At 40.9% G+C, this 21,527-nt stretch overlaps 1 protein-coding gene across 1 annotated transcript in view; it reads left to right on the plus strand.

Moving 5' to 3' along the window:
* The window catches only part of LOC120543044 (glutaredoxin domain-containing cysteine-rich protein 2), a 28,886-nt gene extending 19,067 nt beyond the window's left edge, over positions 1-9,819 (plus strand). The window contains exons 2-3 of the mRNA XM_039775876.1: positions 5,669-5,887; positions 9,510-9,819. Coding sequence (XP_039631810.1) covers positions 5,669-5,887; positions 9,510-9,689 — 399 coding nt within the window. The 3' untranslated portion in view covers positions 9,690-9,819. The remainder of the gene's footprint in view (positions 1-5,668; positions 5,888-9,509) is intronic.
* The last annotated feature ends 11,708 nt before the right edge of the window (positions 9,820-21,527 follow it).

A 21,527-nucleotide genomic window follows, 5' to 3' on the forward strand; every position in this document is an offset into this window, starting at 1 on the left:
GAGCCAATCCCAGCCAACACAGGGCACAAGGCAGGAACCAATCCTGGGCAGGGTGCCAACCCACCACAGGACACACACAAACACACCCACACACCAAGCACACCCTAGGGCCAATTTAGAATCGCCAATCCACCTAACCTGCATGTCTTTGGATTGTGGGAGGAAACCGGAGCGCCCGGAGGAAACCCACGCAGACACGGGGAGAACATGAAAACTCCACGTAGGGAGGACCCGGGAAGCGAACCCGGGTCTCCTAACTGCAAGGCAGCAGCGCTACCACTATTTATATATATATCTATCGCAGGGACCAGATATTATCAGATTGCGCAAATGAAACCACTGGTAAGACCTTGTAGTGCACTGTGGTGGATCTGGCCTTGTATACAGTTGCTGCACAGGTTGCTGAGGGTGTCATGCAGAGAGTGTGATACCTTGCTCATCATATCCAGAAGTTTACCTAACTTTCTTCTATTATCTGCTGCTTTCAAAGAGTCCAGGCCAGCGCCCTCATAATTAACTTGTTAAGTCTGTTGACATCTCTAGTTGTCAGACAATTATCAAGATGACAGGATTGTAGTTAAGTTCTGCAATTATTTACTTATTCTAAATGCAAATAATTAGCTGGCAATAAACTAATTAATCCTTTAAGCATGCTCAGTATGTACATGCTGCTCCATTTATATAAACTGATAAGAATAGATAAAACAGAAAGCAAAGAAATCAGCTGTTCCTTTTAGTGTTGTTTTCTTGCCATATTATGTGGTTTCTAGATAAATAACTGATCAATGGCTTTATATCACATCACTTAGATAGCTGAAATTCTGTTTTTCGAGTCTTCCACAAAAAACATCCAGAAGTTACAGCATGTCCAAAATAATGCTGCACATCTATTACTTAATTCCTGGAAATATTCTCATGTATTCCTGATTCTGTTTTCTTCACATTTATTATTAGTAGGCCTACTGCACCATCATATTATAGCACCATCACTTCTCTTTACATCTTTAAGGAAGCTTCCTGTCCTTAGAAAAACAGCTTGCAGTAGGTATTTTTTTACTACTTTGGAAGCTTCTCATTTACATGATATAATGTCGGATCAGAGTGGTGGTTACTCACAATAAGGCTGGTGCAACTTGTCTGTGCCATTATATAGTCCTTCCTTCAAAGTTGCTGTCCTCACAAGGACCACTTTCAACTCCTTGAAACTCTTTTCCATATCAGTTGTGCAGCCGATAGCAAAGGCCCCTAAGCAGGGATATTGACTATTTTGTTGTTAGATGGCACATCAGGGATGTTAAGTGCTGCACTGTTCAAAGGTGTTAAACACTGCTCTTCTGTGAGGTGATCTGTTCATTCTATGTGGGTACACGAACCTCCTTCTGTGATATAATAATCCCTTTGTCATCATCCATTACTGAACTGCAAACAGCTTTCCAGGTCCAGGACTCAGCTTTGAGATTCCCACTTAATCGCTACTCTGTAAACCCTCTATAATCTGCCATGTCCATTGCCTGCATGGTTTATTCACTGGTCATGCTTCATACCACTCACCAAGGGTTTAGTGGCAACTTGATCTGTCACACTGTTGCCCAGCTCTACAAGATCGATACTCCCCCAGTGAATGCACATCAAGACTGATGGATTTTAGCAGATGGAGAAGTTCTGGTGGTGGCACTGCAGAGATAGCATCCCCTCAGATCTCTTCCTTCCTGTGCTGATGCTCTGAAATCCATAATAACCCTTACTTTCTCTGCTGTTCTTTTTCTGGTTTTCTGTGGTGGCGATCTGCGCCACCACCACCCAATCAAAGCACCATGCTGTCCCTACATTGATGGATTGAAGGCTAGAGGTCCACATGGCCTTCATCATCAAATTCTTCCACGTGGAGAACGAAAACCATAAGGACTGATTGAAATTATTTATATTAGGTAGGATGCCCAGTGGGGGCTGGGTGGTCTCATGGCCTTGGAACCCCTGCAGATTTTGTTTTTCTTCTCTAGCCATCTGGACGTTTTTTTGTTTTTTCTGTCCTCCCAGCCATCGACCTTACTTTATTCTATGTTAATTAGTATTGCCGAATTTTGTTTTTATATTTTGTCTTTTTTCTCTTTCTTCATCCTGTAAAGCACTTTGAGCTACACCATTTGTATAAAAATGTGCTATATAAATAAATATTGTTGTCGCTGTTGTTGATGCTATAACCAACATTCCAGATGCGAAACTCCCCAAAAACTCTCCAGATGTGCCCGGCTGGTCCATATTAGGTATCCTTGACACTCTGCACTTTCCTACATCAGAAATTAGGGTTAGGGTTGTTCTCTGAATCTAATTTCAGATATCAATGTGACACCAACGCAGAGTGCCACTATGGATTATTCTTTTCTTTCAATCTTCTTTTGGGTAGCCCACTATCCTTAAAAGAGTAGCTCGCTGTTGTTACACTAGATTGAATTCACATGTGACTTTATCAGGTTTGCTGTTTTCATAGGCTGCCCTACAGATGGTCATTACAATATCTTCAAGACTTACTTATTCTATTGTACAACAGAAAAGACAGGAACTCATGAAAAAGGCTTGAGGTACCTTGGCTAACCCAGTTTATCTGATGTTAACAGGGCAAAAAAGAACAAAAAATCTGAAGGAGCAAAAGTATGGTGTCACAATGGTGGATTCTTCCCTGTCGGTGTCTAAACTGACACTGACTTCTAGGTCTCAATCCTCTATTCTAGGGCTGAAAAAAAAATGCAAGTTTCTATATCACCCCCAAACATTTAACCCATCCATCCATCCAATATCCAACCCACTATATCCTAACTACAGGGTCACAGGGGTCTGCTGGAGCCAATCCCAGTCAACACATGACACAAGGCAGGAACCTTTAACCCACACATCCTTAAAATAAGACATAATAAGAGAAACCCAATGCTCACACATCTCACACCATCATCCTCTGCCTGCACTCTGCAGTCTGTATCCTCTAGCCTTTATTTTTTGCTTGTTATGCAGATGACACTTTGTACCAAAGATGATGGAGCTTTTGGGTCTATTGGTATGAAGTAAAAAACAATGGCCACAGTATTACTGGGCATCAACACTACTGGCTGTTTTTTAATTGTGCTTTTAGTAATTCAGAAGCATTATTCTATATAATATAAGGGAGCATATTAATATAATCTATTATTATTAATATAAGCAAAGGCCAATAATATGCAAAGATTCAGAATATCTGAAAAAAGTTAATATTTCTTTATGAAACTTATGATCTCATATGTCATAGTTGTTAACTAATGGTTATTTAATTACTTGCCTTTGTTGTCTAAAATTTTTCATTTAAATCTAAATATATGATGTTTTCCTTATATATGCAGCACTTTTTATATATATGCAGAGGGATGTAATGATAGCCTTTGTTTCCTTTTTCTTTCAGTGTGGCATGGCGGCACAGCAGTTAGCTCTGATGCCTCACTGCTCTTGGGTTTAAATACTAGCTAGACGTCACCATCTGTGTGGAGTTTCTCTGTTCTCCACACATCTGTTTTGGTTTTCTTCATGTGCTTTGGACTCCTTTTAAATACTAAAGACATACAGATTGCAATACTTGATGATTCTGGATTAACTCCATGTGGCTGTGTATCATAAAAAGCACTGGCACAACATCCAGGGTTGGTTACTGCTTTGCATCATGTGCTGCCATGAATATTATCCTCAACTGGATTAAACAGGTTTGATAATGGATGGATGAATATTTAATATAAAATATAGTAATACCACTTCATTGTATTGTGTTTGATTATAAAAAAAAATGCAGTAAATGACTGACCTAAAGAGTCATTAGAATAGGGTTATAAATTATTCACAGTATCAAATAAATGGCTGTGTTGCTATATAAAAGAAGTAATTCAAACAGGACTGTGCTGATGGCAATAGTTTTTACTGGCTTAAGCAACTGGTGTTTCATTTTAAGGTGATGGTGATAAATAATTGATTCAATGATGACTCTGATTTGCAGCAAAATGTCACAGTCCCCACCAACAAATATTTTATTTTCAATTGCATGATTCAATCCCCAGTCATAGCCTGTCTGGAGTTTGCACCATCTCCCCATGTCTGCGGCTGTTTTACTTTGGGTTGTTCGGTTTTCCACTCTCACCTCAAAGGTGTGTGTATTGTATTATTTGGCCACATGTGAGTGTGCGCATGAGAGGACTTTGTAATGGACTGGTACTCTGTGCTATGTTTGCTTTTGCTTGGCACCAAATGCTTCTAGGATAGGTTCTGGCCTCCTTTACCCCTGAACTGGATTAACTAATTTTGACAATGCATTTCAAAATTCAGCTGGAGTCACATTCCTCATTTATGGGTTGTGATAGCTTCATTCAAGTTAACTGAAAGTGAATCTCATGACAAAAAGTATGCTTATCAAAAAAGCTTTGTCATTGGCATTTAAATATTAATGGGGCATTGACTTTATCTGTGGGTCATGAAATCAATTATTAATCATTTCTTAGTGTTCATTAGCTTCACCAGATGGCTTAGTTATTCCGTGAGATTATCTTCAGGCCATTTGCGATTGATGAAGTGACGTTCACTTTGGGGAATCAGTGGAGTGGCTTTGTCGAAGTGACACTAGTTTCAGCAATTAGTAATCCTACTCAGACATGATGAGCAAGGTGAAAACATGTCTTATTTAATGAATAGTTTTCAGCAAGTACAAATAAGCAAAAATGTGAATGTGGTGAGAGATTCATTGAAGCGCTTCTGAGAAGATTCATTTGATTTGCTAAAATATTTGCTGTAAGGGTGTCATGGTGGTACAGTGGGTAGTACTGTTGTCTCACAATCCCAAGAAACTGGATTTGAACCCTGACCGGCACCTTGCTTTCTGCAGCTTATTTGTTCTCTCTGTGCTTGTGTGTGTGGCTTTATTGCCCATTCCACAGATATGCAGTTTGGGTTAACTGAACTCTCTAAATTGCCTCCTTGAGTGTTTGAATCTGCCCTGTGAATCCATTCAGATTGTCTTCTACATTGTGTCTATGTGAACAATTCCATGCAATTATGTTGGATTTCAGACCACCGAACAGCTTGATTCAGTATATGTAAAAAGTGTAGAGACATTTTTTGTCTACATTGGTTTAAAGAATGGAACATTGCTCCTTAATGGTTTGGCAACACCATGTACCCATTTTAGGTCCTTATATTTCTCAGAAATGAGTCTAGATAAAAATAAATGGGGAGAACAACTTTCTTTTGGAAATTCAACATGGTTAAAGAGTACCATAATGAGACTAAATGATGTGCTCTTAGATAAAAGCTATAATCCAATTAGGCAATAAATTGTAATCCATATTAGTTGAGAAGAAAATAATGTATCTGCTGTTTTAGATAAGATCTCTCTTGGCGTGGTACAAAACTTTGTGTGCACTTATAAAGATGTCCTCCTATCAGCCCCAGTACACTGACCTCTTCCTTTACAACCCCACTCCCTGAAATGCCATGTAGCCTAACAGATTACAATTTAATTAATACAAATATACCTTATATATTAAAGAGAGAGAGTGTATCTGTACTGATTTAGACTTACTTCAAAATCTGCAACCATCTAAGGAATACAAGACTAATTTAATAAAAAATTACTTTTCATAATAATTTTAATTTTTTTCTCTAGCAATCCTCAGTTTTGGATTTTGGTAAGATAATCATCTACACTAGCAACCTGAGAATCATTCGAACTTCCCAGGGGAAAAAGGAATTAGCAAAACAAATGATTGAGGAGAGAAATGCATTTGGAGATGACTTCAGAAGTCCCATAGCACCTGATGAGCTGCAGCCATCCATTCTAAGTGAAGATATCAATGAGCTCTATCCGAAAGCCACCTACTTTCAGGTACAGTATATTAGTAAGTTGTGTCCTCCTGTGGTTGCAAGACATGCTGGTAAACTGACAACTTCAAAGAGAGCGAGAGAGAAGAGAGAGAGAGAGAGAGAGAGAGAGGGAGAGTGAGATGGAGGACAACATGCCATATACATACACTGGTGTCCAATCTGAGGTTTGCATCTGCTTTTCGTTGCCTGTTGCTTCTTATTATCCTGTAATGGAAAAGGCCCATTAAGACATATGAGCGGTGAACAAATGACCATTGTAACAGGAAGGACAGCAGTTCAGGAGTTGAGACACCTCTCAGATGAACCCCTTATAATGGTAGAATGAAAAATGAATTTAAACAAAATGAATGGCCACTATCATTATTCACAGAATGCCTGGATCTTTAGAGTACATGAGGTGTGTCAGCCTCTGATGCAGGTCCTAAAATGTCCACCTCCTGTGAGTGCACTATATATATATATATATATATATATTGTGGAGCTGACCCGGACACAGACAGGCGGACATGTTGTTACTCACTACCACACGTTTATTATGTACAATATTTACAATTAAATGGTCACTCAGACCTAGTTCAAATAAGTGCACAAACCCCAAACACAGTCCTGGCCACACAATGCCTTCTCTTCGGGCTGCCTCCACACTCTCTTCTGCCTCGTCCTGCTTCCACCCGACTCCAGCCCTGAATGAAGGCTCACGGCCCCTTTTATAGTCTCCCGGATGAGCTCCAGGTGATTCCCGGCATTCCCTTCTTGGCCACGCCCCAGTATGGCGGAAGTGCCGGCTGTTCTCCCAGCACCTCTCCGGGTGTCATTATAAATCTTCCCCCCAGCACTTCCTGGTGTAGCGGAAGTGCTGAGGTCACAAGTCCCCAAGGCATTGGGGCGCCTCCTGGTGGTGACCACGGCCCCTACAGGGTGGGGCTTCCATGCCCTGAACCCGTGGCCCCCAAAGCAACCAGGAAGGTGGCCCCCACGTGATCCCAGATGGGTGCACGCCCACTTCCGGTCCTTCAAGGGGTCCCGGCCGGGTCATGGCACCTGGCATCCTCGACAATATATATATATATATATATATATATATATATATATATATATATATATATATATAGAGAGAGAGAGAGGGAGAGAGAGTATATGTATATGTTAATTGTGATAATGAAGCATCACAGACATCAAGATTTGGGGGCATCCACCCGTATATTGTTTCCCCGACTGCAAAAGTTAGGTTTCTGAAGCACAATGTGCATAGAACAGAGTCCAAAACAGAACTGATTATTACAGACAAAGATGGAGGCTTTAAAGGCTCGTAAAGGAAGTGACGTCATCAAAAGGCCCCGGCACCGGAAGTGATATCTTCTGGTCCGGAAATGATGTCTTCTAAGGCGCTGGAATCTTGCAGAATTTCCCGGGAAAGGTCTCTAGGGAACTGAGAAAGACAGTCAGCGCACTCCGCCACCCCCTGGCCAGATGTTTTATTACAATTACTCAGGCCCTTTAGCTGCCACCTACTCGCACATGTGTGACAATATGTATATGTATATGTTTATATAATATATATTGTGGTGGGCATCCACAGCCAGAACCCAGACGGACCGCCAGCTGGATGGAAGGACTGGGAGAGAGACCTTCTGCAAGTTAATACCTTCCCTAGGACGCTTGAGGGCAGCTCCCCTGGGTGGCTGTGACACCATGGATTCCCATAGGGCATGCGGGGAGTTGAATTTTGGCATAGCCCTGTTTGGTTCCATGGGGGCCTCCAGGAAGAGCTGCAGAGCCCTACTTTGGGCTTTCACCACACCTGGGAGTGATTCTAATTCTGATTAATGAGCCATCTGGAACACTTCAGGGCCAACATAAAAGGAGTTGCCTCACTCCACTCGGGGAGCCAGAGTCGGGAGGAAGTGGATGAAGCTTGCCTGGAGGAGTGAAGGGGAAGGACAAAGAGAAGAAGAGAAAGAAGACAGAAGAAGTGTTCTGTGCTTTATGTACTGTGCTGTGGGGAGCAGAGAAAAGCGTTTCCTCAGCTGTAAATAAAATGTGTGTGCTGGACTGGAACTTGTGTCTGCATGTCTGTGTCGGATTAAGGCGGCTGTATGTGCCCTGGTGGTTCACAATATATATAGACAGATATACTACATGAAAAGTGAGGTCAGGCTTCTTCTTCGCTTTGTCCAACAGTGCTGTGGACAAAGCCCTCTCTTGTCCCAAGGTAGATCTGCTTACCTTGCAGAAACCTTAAAGGTATCCCCTATGCTCATTAAGGACAAAACCTTGACTTACATGATACTCCATATTTCTTGCATTTGTTCCTTTTTCTGGCTGGGGCATCTGATTTGAACTAAATTTACTGCACAAAGAAAATTTTCTTCATGGACCAGTAAGATAAAAAGAAATGTGTGTCATGCTTCTATCCAGTTATGACTTCCCTTTATATTAAATTAAACAAAAAAAAAGATACAAACCAAACTAATAATTGTTACTTTTCTATTCATCACAGAAGGGATATTAAAATTAATGAGTAAATAAATAATTAAAAGTGTACATTAAGAAATGCCGTGGTTCTTGCTCATTGGGGGCATTGATGGTAATTTGGTAACAGTGTGCTATAAGAGCCTGTGCCTAAAGGCATCAAAATAGCAGTGTTTGTTTATCTTCTTTGTCATTATGCATGTTCTCAAGAGTCTAATAAGTTAATAGGTTTGACAAATGATTAATTTGTTGAATTTGCCTTTGTCTACCACTGAGAGCAGCATGTGGGCAATAAGAACTTGTAAGTACAACTCCATGGAAACCTGTTAAGGATAAACGAAGGAAGGAACTTTTATAATGCACACCATTATTATGAACACAAAAGTGGTGGGTCACTGTGTATTACACATCAGGGAGCTTCAAATATCCACTAGAGTGTCAGTCAGATTAATTAGCTAGTGCCAGGCTGTCAAGCTCTAATGGGCTGAATGGCCAATTTTGGTACGTTAATTTATTTTATATGCCTTTCATTCTATGTGTGATAACTTGAGGTGGATAATGAATAAATAACATAAGTAACCCGGGGGTGGCTAGACATGACTTTTGACATAAACAAAACAGAGATTAATTGGGCAGAGAATTTCTGCAAAAAGCTCACCAGTAAAAAGGCGAGCAGGCAAAGAGATGGCCGTCATAATGTTAGCAAGTGGTTGAGCCACCCCACCTAGTGAACAGAAATTCAACAACCTGTACAGATTAGGGTTTTATTAGTTTATTGACATTTTACATTGTTCATATTGCTTCCTGGCATGGGCAATTCCTTTTTTCCATTTTTTTATGCATTTTGATACTTTTTTTGGTTATGTTGAGAGGCCGCACATGCATCCCCATAGATGCATACTAAGTTGAATGGTGATTCCAATTTGGCCCACTCAGGTACTGGCTACCATGTCCGATTCTACTGGGATAGCTCCAGCTCCTACAAACCTGAATTAAATCAAGCTCTTTTGACAATGTAATGTTATTTTAAGATGTCATGCAAAAACTGTGGAAAAATATGGACTTTTGTCCTAAATATTGACTTGTTTTTCTCTCATTCTCACCACTCCCTTTCTCTTATGTCCTCCTCCCCATCTTTTTCTCTTGCTTAGGACTTGGGTGAAGATTCCCGTTGCCCCCAGTGTGAAGGACGGGGCTGTTCTCCATGTGCCGTGTGCCATGGAAGCAAGTTGTCGATGCTTGCCAACCGCTTCAATGAGTCCATTAAATCCCTGCGATGCCCAGCTTGCAATGTAAATGGCCTGCAGGCTTGTCGGTCATGCACAGCATGAGGTGCACCATGGCTGCAGTGTTGTCACATATTAGCTCCTTCACCAATAATTAACTGGGCTGAGAAACTGAATCCACCCTTCTATTTTGTCATATTCAGAGAGCAAAATTAAATTTTAGTGAATAAAGTGAGAGAAAAGTGAAAGTATGCGTCTCTGTCTATTATGTTTCTTGGGTGTTTTGCATAATAATTGCAAAAGAATATTGATGAGAAATAATCCTTTACTGACCAGTACATATCCTATTAATGCTCTTTACAACAATCTCAAACAATGTTTGTTAATAACTGCCTGTAGGGATAATCATTTGCAGACAGAATTTTTTCGATACAGTTAGACGATGCTTATTATGAGTAATGTCACTACTTGGTACTTCATATTAAATGTTGGTTTAGACAAATTTAGACAAAGAATGGCTCACACAAGGCCATCAACTCTGTGGAAATTCCACTGGATACTTTCCAGATGGTTAATAGTAGATAGATAGATAGATAGATAGATAGATAGATAGATAGATAGATAGATAGATAGATAGATAGATAGATAGATAGATAGATAGATAGATAGATAGATAGATAGATAGATAGTATGTAACAACATTTCACCTGCACAGCTTAACTGAAAGGAATTTGAATAGGGACCACATTTCCAAAAGAACAATGAAGAAAAGGAGATGCCCATCATGTGAGATTTGCTAGTCACTGGAGACAGGGGGAATTATACTAGGAAATCAGACACTATTGCCAAAGAAAAACTGGCCACTAAGAGTATCAGTCTCAGGTGATTACTCTATATTGAGACTGGAGTGTCAAAAAATAAATAGTTTTATGAATCAGTGAAAAGATGCATTAGTATGTATCTTCAAAAGAAAAAAAGTAGGTTAAGGCTATTTCCACACTGAGAAGATCAAAGACACAATATTTTGCCTGATGATGACTACATACAGTACCGCTGTTTTATGAAAATTCTTTTCATTGATAGAAAGAAGAAACCGTTTTTTCTTATCTTTTTACCTTTCAAAGTTACAAAAGATTTGGCAACTACAATGGTCTCAGTTGTCCTTGGATTCACATCACTAATCAAAAGAAACTTCCAGACTTCCAGATGTAAATGTTGTGCCAATTTGCCGAGCAAAAAGAAACATTACTAGAAGGCAATGCAAGGACTACAAGAAGGTCTCTTAGACAATTTAAAGGGATGAAAACAAAAAGCAATATAGTAACATGTCATGGATAATGTGTGAGGTTCACTAAGAAATAGCAGGCAAATGAATAAAATTAACTCAAGACAGGCCGCTACAGCCTGGTGTCCAGTTTTTATGTTATGTCCAGTAATGTCCTGTTATATTATTGAACACACAGCAAAGGTAAAAGCAAGCCATCGTATTTCAGCCAAGCAAAACTGGCTCAAATTACAGTATAAGCAATAAAACAGAACACAGAGAAACATTTAATAAGTAGTATAATGCGTACCACTTCCACTTAAAGAAACATTAAATAAAAAAGCATCAAAAAACATTAGACATGACCTATAAATATTTCATGTACAAAAACAATGCAATACAATACAAAAAAATGAAATAAAAAAATGAAGTCATTTTCATAAGGCTGCGGTGGGTTGGCACCCTGCCCAGGATTGGTTCCTGCCTTGTGCCCTGTGTTGGCTGAGATTGGCTCCAGCAGACCCCCGTGACCCTGTGTTCAGATTCAGCGGGTTGGAAAATGGATGGATGGATGGATTTTCATAAGGTCAGAGTTCTGCAATAGTCTGACACCATGTCTAGGGTTGGTTCCTGTCTAAGGCCTTTTTTGGATTATGGAAGCTTATTCCCACTACTCTGAAACAGAAAAGCTACTGCATCATTTCACAAAAAAAATTGCATTATTTCTCAGAGTATTGCATAATTTCGAAAAGATGCTGCCTACTGCTGCTGTAAACATTGTTCTTCAGGTGTCTAATGACAGCTATTGAATAAGAGATTATTCAGCCCCATAGCTTGCAGTCAAGGGACAAGAACTGAACAGATGTAATGAGTGTGCCTTTAATGTTAATCAGGCTGAAGTTTAATACGTATGGCTCAGATGTTTTAACATAGGCAGAGTGGTAGTGCAGAGCTGTCATTCCTGCCACACAGTGCCAGGTTTTAAATGAAGTTTGCAAGTTCACCCCATGCATTTATGTGTTGACTGGTATCAGTGAGTGGCTTAACTGTGTACTGTATGACTAATCAATTTAACATTGAATACTAGAAATGTGGGGTGGCACAGTGGCACACTGGTAGCGCTGCTGCCTCACAGTAAAGAGCCCAGGGTTCGCCCGGGTCCTCCCTGCGTGGAGTTTGCAAGTTTGCATGTTCTCCCCATGTCTGCGTGGTTTCCTCCCAATGTCCAAAGACATGCAGGTTAGGTGCATTGGCAATCCTAAATTGTCCCTAGTGTGTGCTTGGTGTGTATATGTGTGTATCTTACGGTGGGCTGGCTGGGATTGGCTCCAATAGACCCCCATGACCCTGTGTTAGGATATAGCGGGTTACAAAATGACTGACTGACTGACTTCTAGAAATGTGCCAGTACAGAATAAGTTAAGTTCTTCATGTGTGGTGAGATAAATAACATCCATCTCCCTTTTTCATCTGTGCTTAGCCCCCAATGACTTAAAGCAGCGTTTCTCAACCTTTAAGTATTTGCGACCCGAGTTTTCATAACAGTTTTAATTGCGCCCCCCCTAACATTTTTTTTAAATATAGATGCATATTTTATTATACGTACTTAACTTTTATAGACATTTATCTAACTCTATATTTATTGTTCTAGTATCAAAATGTAGTTTAAATTAATTTGTTTTGGTTTCATCAGATGTTTTTTTTCATATTTTTGATTCTTGTCTTCTTTTTTTCACATCTTCGCGCCCCCCTAGGGGGGCCCGCCCCACAGGTTGACAACCACTGATTTACAGTATGCACACTAGCTGCTATGCCACCAGATCACCCTATTTCAAAATATCCATTGTGACAGATAGGGGGCGGTATCGCTTCCTTGAACCCCTGTCCAAGACTCCAGACACCAGATAAAAGTCCAAATGTTGACTTTATTTATCTTTCACAGTGCACAAAGCACCCTCTCTTCCAATATACTCATTAAATTACAAATCACTAATCACAAATACAATCTACCACTCCCAGATGCGTTGCCACCCTTCCACCCAGCTCAGCTCACCGTCTGGGAGCTCCCACAGTCCTTTTATACTTCCTGACCCAGAATTGTTCCCTATATCCCCAGCCCATGTGATTCTTTAACACTTCCGGGTCAGGTATAAGTCCTTTTCTTCACCCCGGAAGTACGTCACTTCTGTCGTCACTCCTCCTATGACGCACTTCTGGGTTATAGGGCACATATGACTATTCGGTCCTCCCTGCAGCTCCCTCTTGCGGCCCCTGTGGTATCCAGTAGGGCTGTGTATAAAAACTACATTGTCCATGATTCCCTGCTGGTCTTCGGGGCACCTCCATACTGCAGAGAGGGCTAAATCTGGCAGCCCGGGGGTATTGGCCGGGATGACAAGCCGGCCATATACCACACCATTTACAAATAGCTAGATTAGAACTAAACTGATACTGTATTTATAGGTGTCTATTGTTGGATTGCGTGTAGCACATTCTTTTCTTAATGGATAAGCAATTGTGTCCTGCAAAAGACTTGTGTACCGCCCAGCACATTTGCATCGTCCTATATCCAGTACTGTTGGTATGCTCCTTACCTCTCTGTGATCCTAAACTGGCCATATTAAATAGACCCTTCAGCACATACATGATTAAATGACTAAATTAACTAAAAAGACAATGGGACATAAATCTTCTTGTGGTTCTCACTGATTCCTCCGTCTAGGACGCTGGACATCTTTGGGTTCACGGTTCTTCAGGCTGATCCTCCAATTAGTCTCATTGAGATTGCACAAGTGGTGAACCAGCTGAGGGCAGGGAAGGCTGCAGGGATCTGTGGTATATGTGGTGAATTTCTCCAGGCTGGTGGTAAGGCTGTCCTACTTGCATTGCAAGCAATCATTGCTTCCATTTGGGAGGTGGCCATAATCCCAGCTGACTTGAAAACAGTACCTGTTGTCTGTGTCTGGAAAGGGAAGGGTGATCATCTGGATTGTGTGAACTATAGGGTGATAACACTGCTCTTGGTTCTGGGTAAGGTCCTTGCTAGGGTCATCCTCAATAAGATCCATAATCACTTGCTCACCTACCATCGACTGCATTGTGACACTGAGGGTTCTCAAAGAACACAAATGCAAATATTGATAAGAGTTTCTTTGCAGAGTTTATGGATGTCACGGCTGGCCTGTACACTGGTAGTGTGAATGCAGGCAGAACCTTTATGTTTTTCCCAGTTGATTCTAGGGTTTGTCAGGGGTGTGTTCTTGCTCCTACTTGGTTCAATACTTGCATGGACTGGGTGTTGGGCAGGGTAGTGGGTTCCAGTGGCTTTTTGGTACTTGTTGGTGAAGAAAGATTCACTGATCTTGACTTTGCCGATAATGCTATGCTCTTTTCAGAGTTATTGGAGGTTCTGATCAGGGGTCTCGAGAGACTGAGTGAGCAGTCTGAGTGTCTGGTCTTGTGAGTGTTCTGGAAAAAAAACAATATCTATGTCTTTAATGATCTCTTAGGCACAGCCATAAGCAGTGTGTCTGTCTGCTGGGAGAATATTGACCTTGTCGAGAGGTTTACTTACCTCGGCAGTGACATTTATGTCTCTGGTGATTCTATCTTAAAGTCAGTAGACAGGTTGGCAGAACATGGGGGATCATGAGGTCACTGGAAAGGGGTGTGTGGCACTACTGCCATCTTTGCAAAAGGACAAAGGTCCAATTCTTTAAAGTCTTGGTGCTTCCTGTTTTGCTATATGGTTTTGAGACATTGACACTATACTGTAACATGAGATGAAGACTCGACTCCTTTGGCACTGTGTCTCTGTGGAGAATCCTTGTGTACTGCTGGTTTGACTTTGAATCGAATAAGCAGTTGCTCACGGAGTCTCAAATGAGGCACATTATCTGCATTATGAGGGAGGGTCGGTTATGACACTACGGCCATGTGGTGCGATTCCTCGAAGGTGATCTGATTCACAGGATCCTCATTGCCAAGGGAATGCCCTCATAACACCTACAGGCAGATAGATGGTCATATACGGGGAGTGGGACTGGACCACGTGTCTGCCTGGGGGGGTTGCCAACCAGGATCACAAACTGTTTTGTTGTCTGGTGGGTGCAGCAGCACGCTGTACCGGTGCATGCTCACTAACCTGATCTGACCTGATGTAACTGTTACTACTCTACACTCCTCTTCTTCTCACCTTTCCCCTCATGTCTCCACTGCAAAAGACATCTACAGCTTATTCAAAAAGAAAAATATTAGAAAAGCTGTAGGCCCGGATCTTATTTCCCCTTCCACATTCCTGCACTGTACAGACCAGTTGTCTAAAGTCTTTGCAGATATTTTCAACCAATCTCTAGATCTATGCACTATTCCAGCCTACTTCAAGACCTCCACCATCATTCTAGTAGCAAAAAAATCAAAGGTCATGGGCCTAAGTGACTACAGACCAGTAACTTTAACCACTGTGATAATGAAGACCTTTGAATGCACTGAATTATCTCATGAATGTTACAGAAGACTTCCTAGACTTATTTCAGTTTACATTTAGAGCCAACTGGTCTGTGGATGATGCAGTGAATTTAGGTCAGAGATTTATTTTCCAACACCTTGATAAGCCAGGAGCATATGTGAGGATCTTGTTTGGGGACTTTAGCTCTGCTTTCAGTACAATCATTCCAGAGCTCCTAAATAAGAAACTCGCCCAGTTCAACCTGCTTAGTTCAATCTACCATTTGAAGACAGACTTTCTTACAGATAGGAAACAGTACATGCAGTTGGGTACACACATGTCTGACCCTTTAACCCTTAGTACTTGGGCACCACAGAGATGTGTCCTTTCCCCACTACTGTTCTCACTTTGTACAGTACAAGTAACTGTACCTCTGGTGATTCATCTGTCAGACTTCTTAAATTTGCAGATGACATAACATAACTTCTCATTCTATAACTTTTGTTTAGTTCTTGTTCCTTGATTGCATGTCACATACATACTTAATCATTTTCTTCCATGGCTTTCACTAGAATCCTACAGCACGCATATGCACAATGTTATTGCTGACCCCAAAAATGACACAATATTTGTGTGAAATAACACTATTCTTTTTCATAATAATGCTTCTGTGCTGGATAATCTCCAGCTCATGTAATCTTGAACTGGACTAAGAGGCTTTGAGAAATGTTAAGAGTTTTAAGGTTTTTATTAGTATTTATACATTGTGACCACTAGGTGGTGCTTTGCAAAACAAGAATTAAGGTTTTAAATCAAGCATTCTGTGCATTCAGCTGACATAAGAATATGGTGCGCTTACAGAGAGGTACTATTCTCTTCCTCCAGTCTTCTTTTATATACCTTGGGTGTACTTTTAAGGTGAAGAGCTTTTTTGGGCTAGGCTGGTGCTTCTGGTCTGGGGCAGCCTTGGACAATTGATTTCCAGCTGTTATGAGGCTTTCTGAGTTCCCAATGACCTTGTCAGTGGCTCCCCCATACTTCCAGCATGTTTTGGATAAGTAGGCCGTGAACTGAAACAACAAAGTTAAAAAAACTAGTGTACTGGTAAATTGTTATAGAAATGAAATAAAGATCTGATATTAAATTGCATATTTATTCATTTCCTGAATCCACAAATCCCACTACATTGTTTTTCAAAGCCCATTGTCACAGCATTTGGCACAAGGAACCAGCACTGGAAAGCCAAGATATCAATTCATTGTAGGGTACACTGATTCATATAGGTCAATTTACAGTAACAATTTCACTTAATAATAGCATCAATGGGAGGTGAGAGAAAACCATCAGTACCTGGAGGAAACTAATGCATGAACAGAGAGAGAGCATATGAAAACCACACAGGGGTCACTAATTTGGCACATGACTCCATGAATCTGCAGCGTTATTGATCACTACACTACCATACTGCATTTAAGAAACTGTGGTCACTTAGTACATCGCCAGAAACGAAAATGGGATTAAATCGTATGACAAATCTTAACATTTTTCTATAATAAATCTATAGAGATTGATAACAGCCCATCAGAGTCTCTAACAAGGTAATTAAAGTCCAATTAGCCACCTCTCAGTAACATGAAAAGTAATGGAAAGGCTAATGAGAGAGAAAATGTCTATTTAGAGACAATATTTGAAAGAGGTAATGTGATTTACAAGGAGGGGTGCCTGATAGTAATGACTTTGAACATATTTAAGAGGGTCAGCTAAACTGCTAGCACAGTGAGAAATTTTAAATAATTGTTACACTGAGTAAAAATGTCATCAGTGTCACACCTTAAGAAAAGATTCAAATTCAATTGAGAGGCATTAAGATTAACACACTTAAGGGGCATGAACTTAGCAAGCTTTTAACCCTGCTTAGAAAGCTTTTTTAAATGTCTCTCTGCTCTCCTCAATTTATATACTAGAAAACTATAGCTCCAAAATTCCCCAACTTTCTGAACCCTATTATGTTTTTCTTATTCTGCTGAATTAATAAAATATAAACTCCTATAGTATTTAATTGAGTGTTTTGTTGAGTAACAGAGAAATTGATACATGTGAAAATGAAATTCTGCAGATCCTTTCTAATTTTAAATAAAAAAGTATATCCTTCCATCCATTCATCAATCCATCCATCCCTTCATTTTCTTACCCATGTCTGGGTTGCATGGACAGTTGTCTAAGAAAAAGGTTCCCAGACATCTCTTTTCCCCACCACCTCCTCCAGCTCCTCCAGGGGAGGATATCAAGGCATTTCCAGGCCACTCAAAAGATATTCTTTCTCCAGCATGTCCTGTTTCTACCCTGATGTCTCCTCCCGGTCAGACATTCCCAAAACACTTCTCTGGGATGCGTCCAGGAGGCATCCCAATCAGATGCCCAAACCACTTCAACTGGCTCCCTTTTATGCAGACCATCAGTGGCTCTACTTCAAGCTCCTCTCACTTCTCACCCTATCTCTAAGGTTAAGACCAGACACCATGCAAAGAAAACTAATTTCTGCCGCATGTATCCATGATCTAGTTCTTTCAGTCACTACCCACAGCTCATGACCATGGGTGAGGGAAGGAATGCAGCTCCCTCTTTACCACGGCTGACTAGTCCACCTGTCAATCTTCCATTCCCTTCTTCCCACACTTGTAAACAAAAGCCTGAGATACTTAAACTCTTCGGCTTGAGGCAGCACCCCAATCAAAACCTGAAAAGACAGCCCCACACTTTTCTAACTGAGAACCAAGACCTTGAAAGTGGAGGTGCTGATTTTCATCCTGGCTGCTTCACACTCAGTCTAAAGCCAAAACCCCTTTGAAGCCAGCAGGACCACAACATCTGCAAAAAGCAGAAATGCAATCCTGCACACCCTCGACTCCCTAGCTATGCCTAGAAATTCAGTCCATAAAAATTATGAATAGAATCAGGGATAAAAAGCATCCATGGCAGAGTCCCTCACCCACTGGGAATGAGTCTGACTTACTATTGATAAGCTTTCACTCTGGTTGTATAGGGACTAAATAGAACCCTCGATATGACATCCCAAATGACACGGATATATGCCATTTACAAATACACAAAACACACATAGACTGGTTGGTCATATTCCAATGAACCCACCAGAAACCTTGTGAAGGGTAAAAAGCTATTTCACTGTTCTGCACCTGGAACAAAATCTACATTGTTCCGCCTGAATCTGAGGCTTGAACAGCAGCTGGATCTTCCTTTTCACAACTATAGTGTAGGTATTCCAAGGGAGACTGAACAGTATGATCACCTAAGGTATGAAGACACCCTCTGGTCCCCTTTCTTAAAACTGAGGACCATCACCCAAGTTTGCCAATCTGGAGATCTGTACCCATCCACCATACACTGTTGAATGGGCTTGTCTGCCAAGACAGCTCAACAACATCCAACAACTCTGTCACAGGATAGTTTTGTTTAACTATCTTAGCGACTTCTGCTCCAGTGATAAGTGAGTCCTCCTTCAGAGTCCCCTGACTGTGCGTCCTCAAAGGAAGGCATGTCTGTGGGATTTAGGAGGTCCTCAAAGTGCTTTTTTCACTGTCTGACTATATCCCCAGGTGAGGTCAGCAGCATTCCATCCCTTCTATAAACCATATAGGCGAAGCACTGCTTTCCCATCCCATGGTGCCTGACAGTTTGACAGAATCACTTTGAGGCCAACCAAAAATCATTTTCCATGGCCTCATTAAACTCCTCTGATATCCAGGTTTTTGCTTCTACCGCTGCTGTTGCTGCACCCACTACCTACAGGAGGTGCTATAAGTGACTGGTGCATTGTGGCTTGGGTGGCAGTCAAAGGCAGGTGCCTTGGTAGACTGATTTCCGGCTGCAGAAATGGACTTCTGGGCATGGATTATGACCTCTTTGGCCAGGAAGTAACCTGAGCTCGTTTGGGAGGCAGAGATGTACTATTTAGATACAGCCAGGCTCATGTGAACACTCAGCATGGCCCCTGGGACCAAACTCCTGGAGAAGGGCTAGACTCTGTTCCACTCTAGAGTTTTCCAGGATGAAAGAGTTGCCTCCCTGTGACTCCAAGTCTGGGAAAAAGGCTCTTACTCTTGTCTGTGCTTATGCGCCAACAACTTGATCAGAGTATATGGCTTTCTTGGACACTTTAGGAGAAGTGCTGGAAGATGATCCCACTGGGATCCCACATAGTCAGACCTAGAAGGTTGTGATTGGGAAGAGATGGCCTACCCAATTTGATCCAGAGTGATATTTCACTATTGGACTTCTGTGCTAGTCATAATTTGTCAATAACAAACACAATGTTTGAGCATAAGGGTGTTCATAAGTGCACTTAGCACCAGACCACTATAGGCCATAGGGTGATGATTGATTTTGTAGTTGTGTTTTCAGATCTATTACTTTATGTCCCAGACACTCAGGTAAAGAGAGGGTCTGAGCTGTCAACTGATCACTACCTAGTTTTGAGTTGGATCAGATCAGTTGGACCAGGCAGAAAAATATGTAGAATCAGGGTGTGCTGGGAACATCTGGCAGATGCCCCCATCTGGGAAAACTTCAACTCACACCTCAGGATGAATTTCTCTTGCATTCCGTAGGAGGCTGGGGACATTGAATCCATATTGTGCCCATTGTGGGGGTAATCGCTGAAGTCGGTGGTGGATGTCAGCAGTAAAATGAGCCACCAGACTGAAGAAGGAGTCCTTCTGAGATTGGTTAGCTTGTGGTACTCGAGAGGCAGCTGACAAGTAACAGCAGGCCACGGGGAGCGCAGCTCTGCTATCACACTTAAATAGGCTTTGTTGCAGCCTGTTGTCTTTAAAGGTTAATTGGAGCTTTTCTACATACACTTCAGGTTAAACATATTAAGCACTTCTTTTTTTTTGAGAGTGTGGATTCAATAAGGTTCTTCACAAGGAACACAGATACCTGGCACTTAAGTTTTTTAATAACAGAGCACTGTAGGAACTGCACAGTGAAAAGTCTAAAGAAAAAAAGAAAACATTGGTTTAGAACAAAGAACTGAGATGTGTCATAGGTCATTGACATTATGCAGCCAGCTCGCATGCACAAGTTCAAGGCTGAACCTCCCTCTGGATTCCACAGTGACGTCTGGCTCTCTAAAGCACCCTCTTCTCTCCACTACTGTATTAGAGTAAAATGGCTTCTTTTGTCTGTATAAAATTGAGCATAGACAAGGAAGTCGCCCACTGAACCACTTCAGATGAATAAATAGTAACGTATACAATAAACAACAGGAATAGGATGTGCTGTAATGAAACAATTCAATCAGAAAACTGTGACAACTTTGGACTGCAGCATAGAAAGAAAACATAAATTGGTGCAAAATCCATGTAAAAACTACCCCACACTCAGTAAAGCAAAATTTATTCCACAAGAATTACCTACAGTACATCCATCCACTTATTTTCTGATGCCATTAATTTCAAGAAAAGATCAAGTACTCAAATAATCATTCAAAAATTGTATTTCTTGCTATGCCCATTAAAGGCTCTGAAACCACTTTAAGAAACATTAATTTTTCGGCAAGAACAGCACAGTTTGTTTTAATGATATGTACAAAATGACATTGATGCAAATACTTAAAATATTTTTCAAAAGCAGCAAACACAAATTAAGTTTTTCATGTCTGAGTGATGGGTTGTTGTTTCTTTAAGATATTTGACCGAATGGAGGAGGTGTAGAGATACTGCCTTTGGAGATTATTTTGTGGCGCTGCACAATACTTCCCATCTTACAGTGAAAAATGAATCTTCATTATTCAACAAGGTCTCTTGAGTGCATATGAAACAATGAGATGCATCTTTCACCTGCTCTGTGATAAATTTCAGTTTATTTAACAGAAACCTAAATGAATGTAATGAAATATGCAGACTGACTTAACAAATGACCTAAATATGCACATCATTTGTGCCTGCGTTCATGTGAATAAATGAGCAGTAAGGTACTTGGTACTAAGAGATAAAATTGCAATGAAATAAAAACATTTTCTTCTGGTACACTGTAGTAATCCCAGAGGGGAATACTTGGTTTATAAAATAATACAGTGCCTATAAAAAGTATTCTGCTCCTTTGGTAGGTTTTCATACATTATTGTTATATAGTCATATGAAAAAGTTTGAGAACCCCTCTCAGCCTGCATAATAATTTACTCTATTTCAACAAAAAAGATAACAGTGGTATG

This window comes from Polypterus senegalus, chromosome 13 (assembly GCF_016835505.1).
Source record: "Polypterus senegalus isolate Bchr_013 chromosome 13, ASM1683550v1, whole genome shotgun sequence".
Classification (NCBI taxonomy): Eukaryota; Metazoa; Chordata; class Cladistia; order Polypteriformes; family Polypteridae; genus Polypterus; species Polypterus senegalus.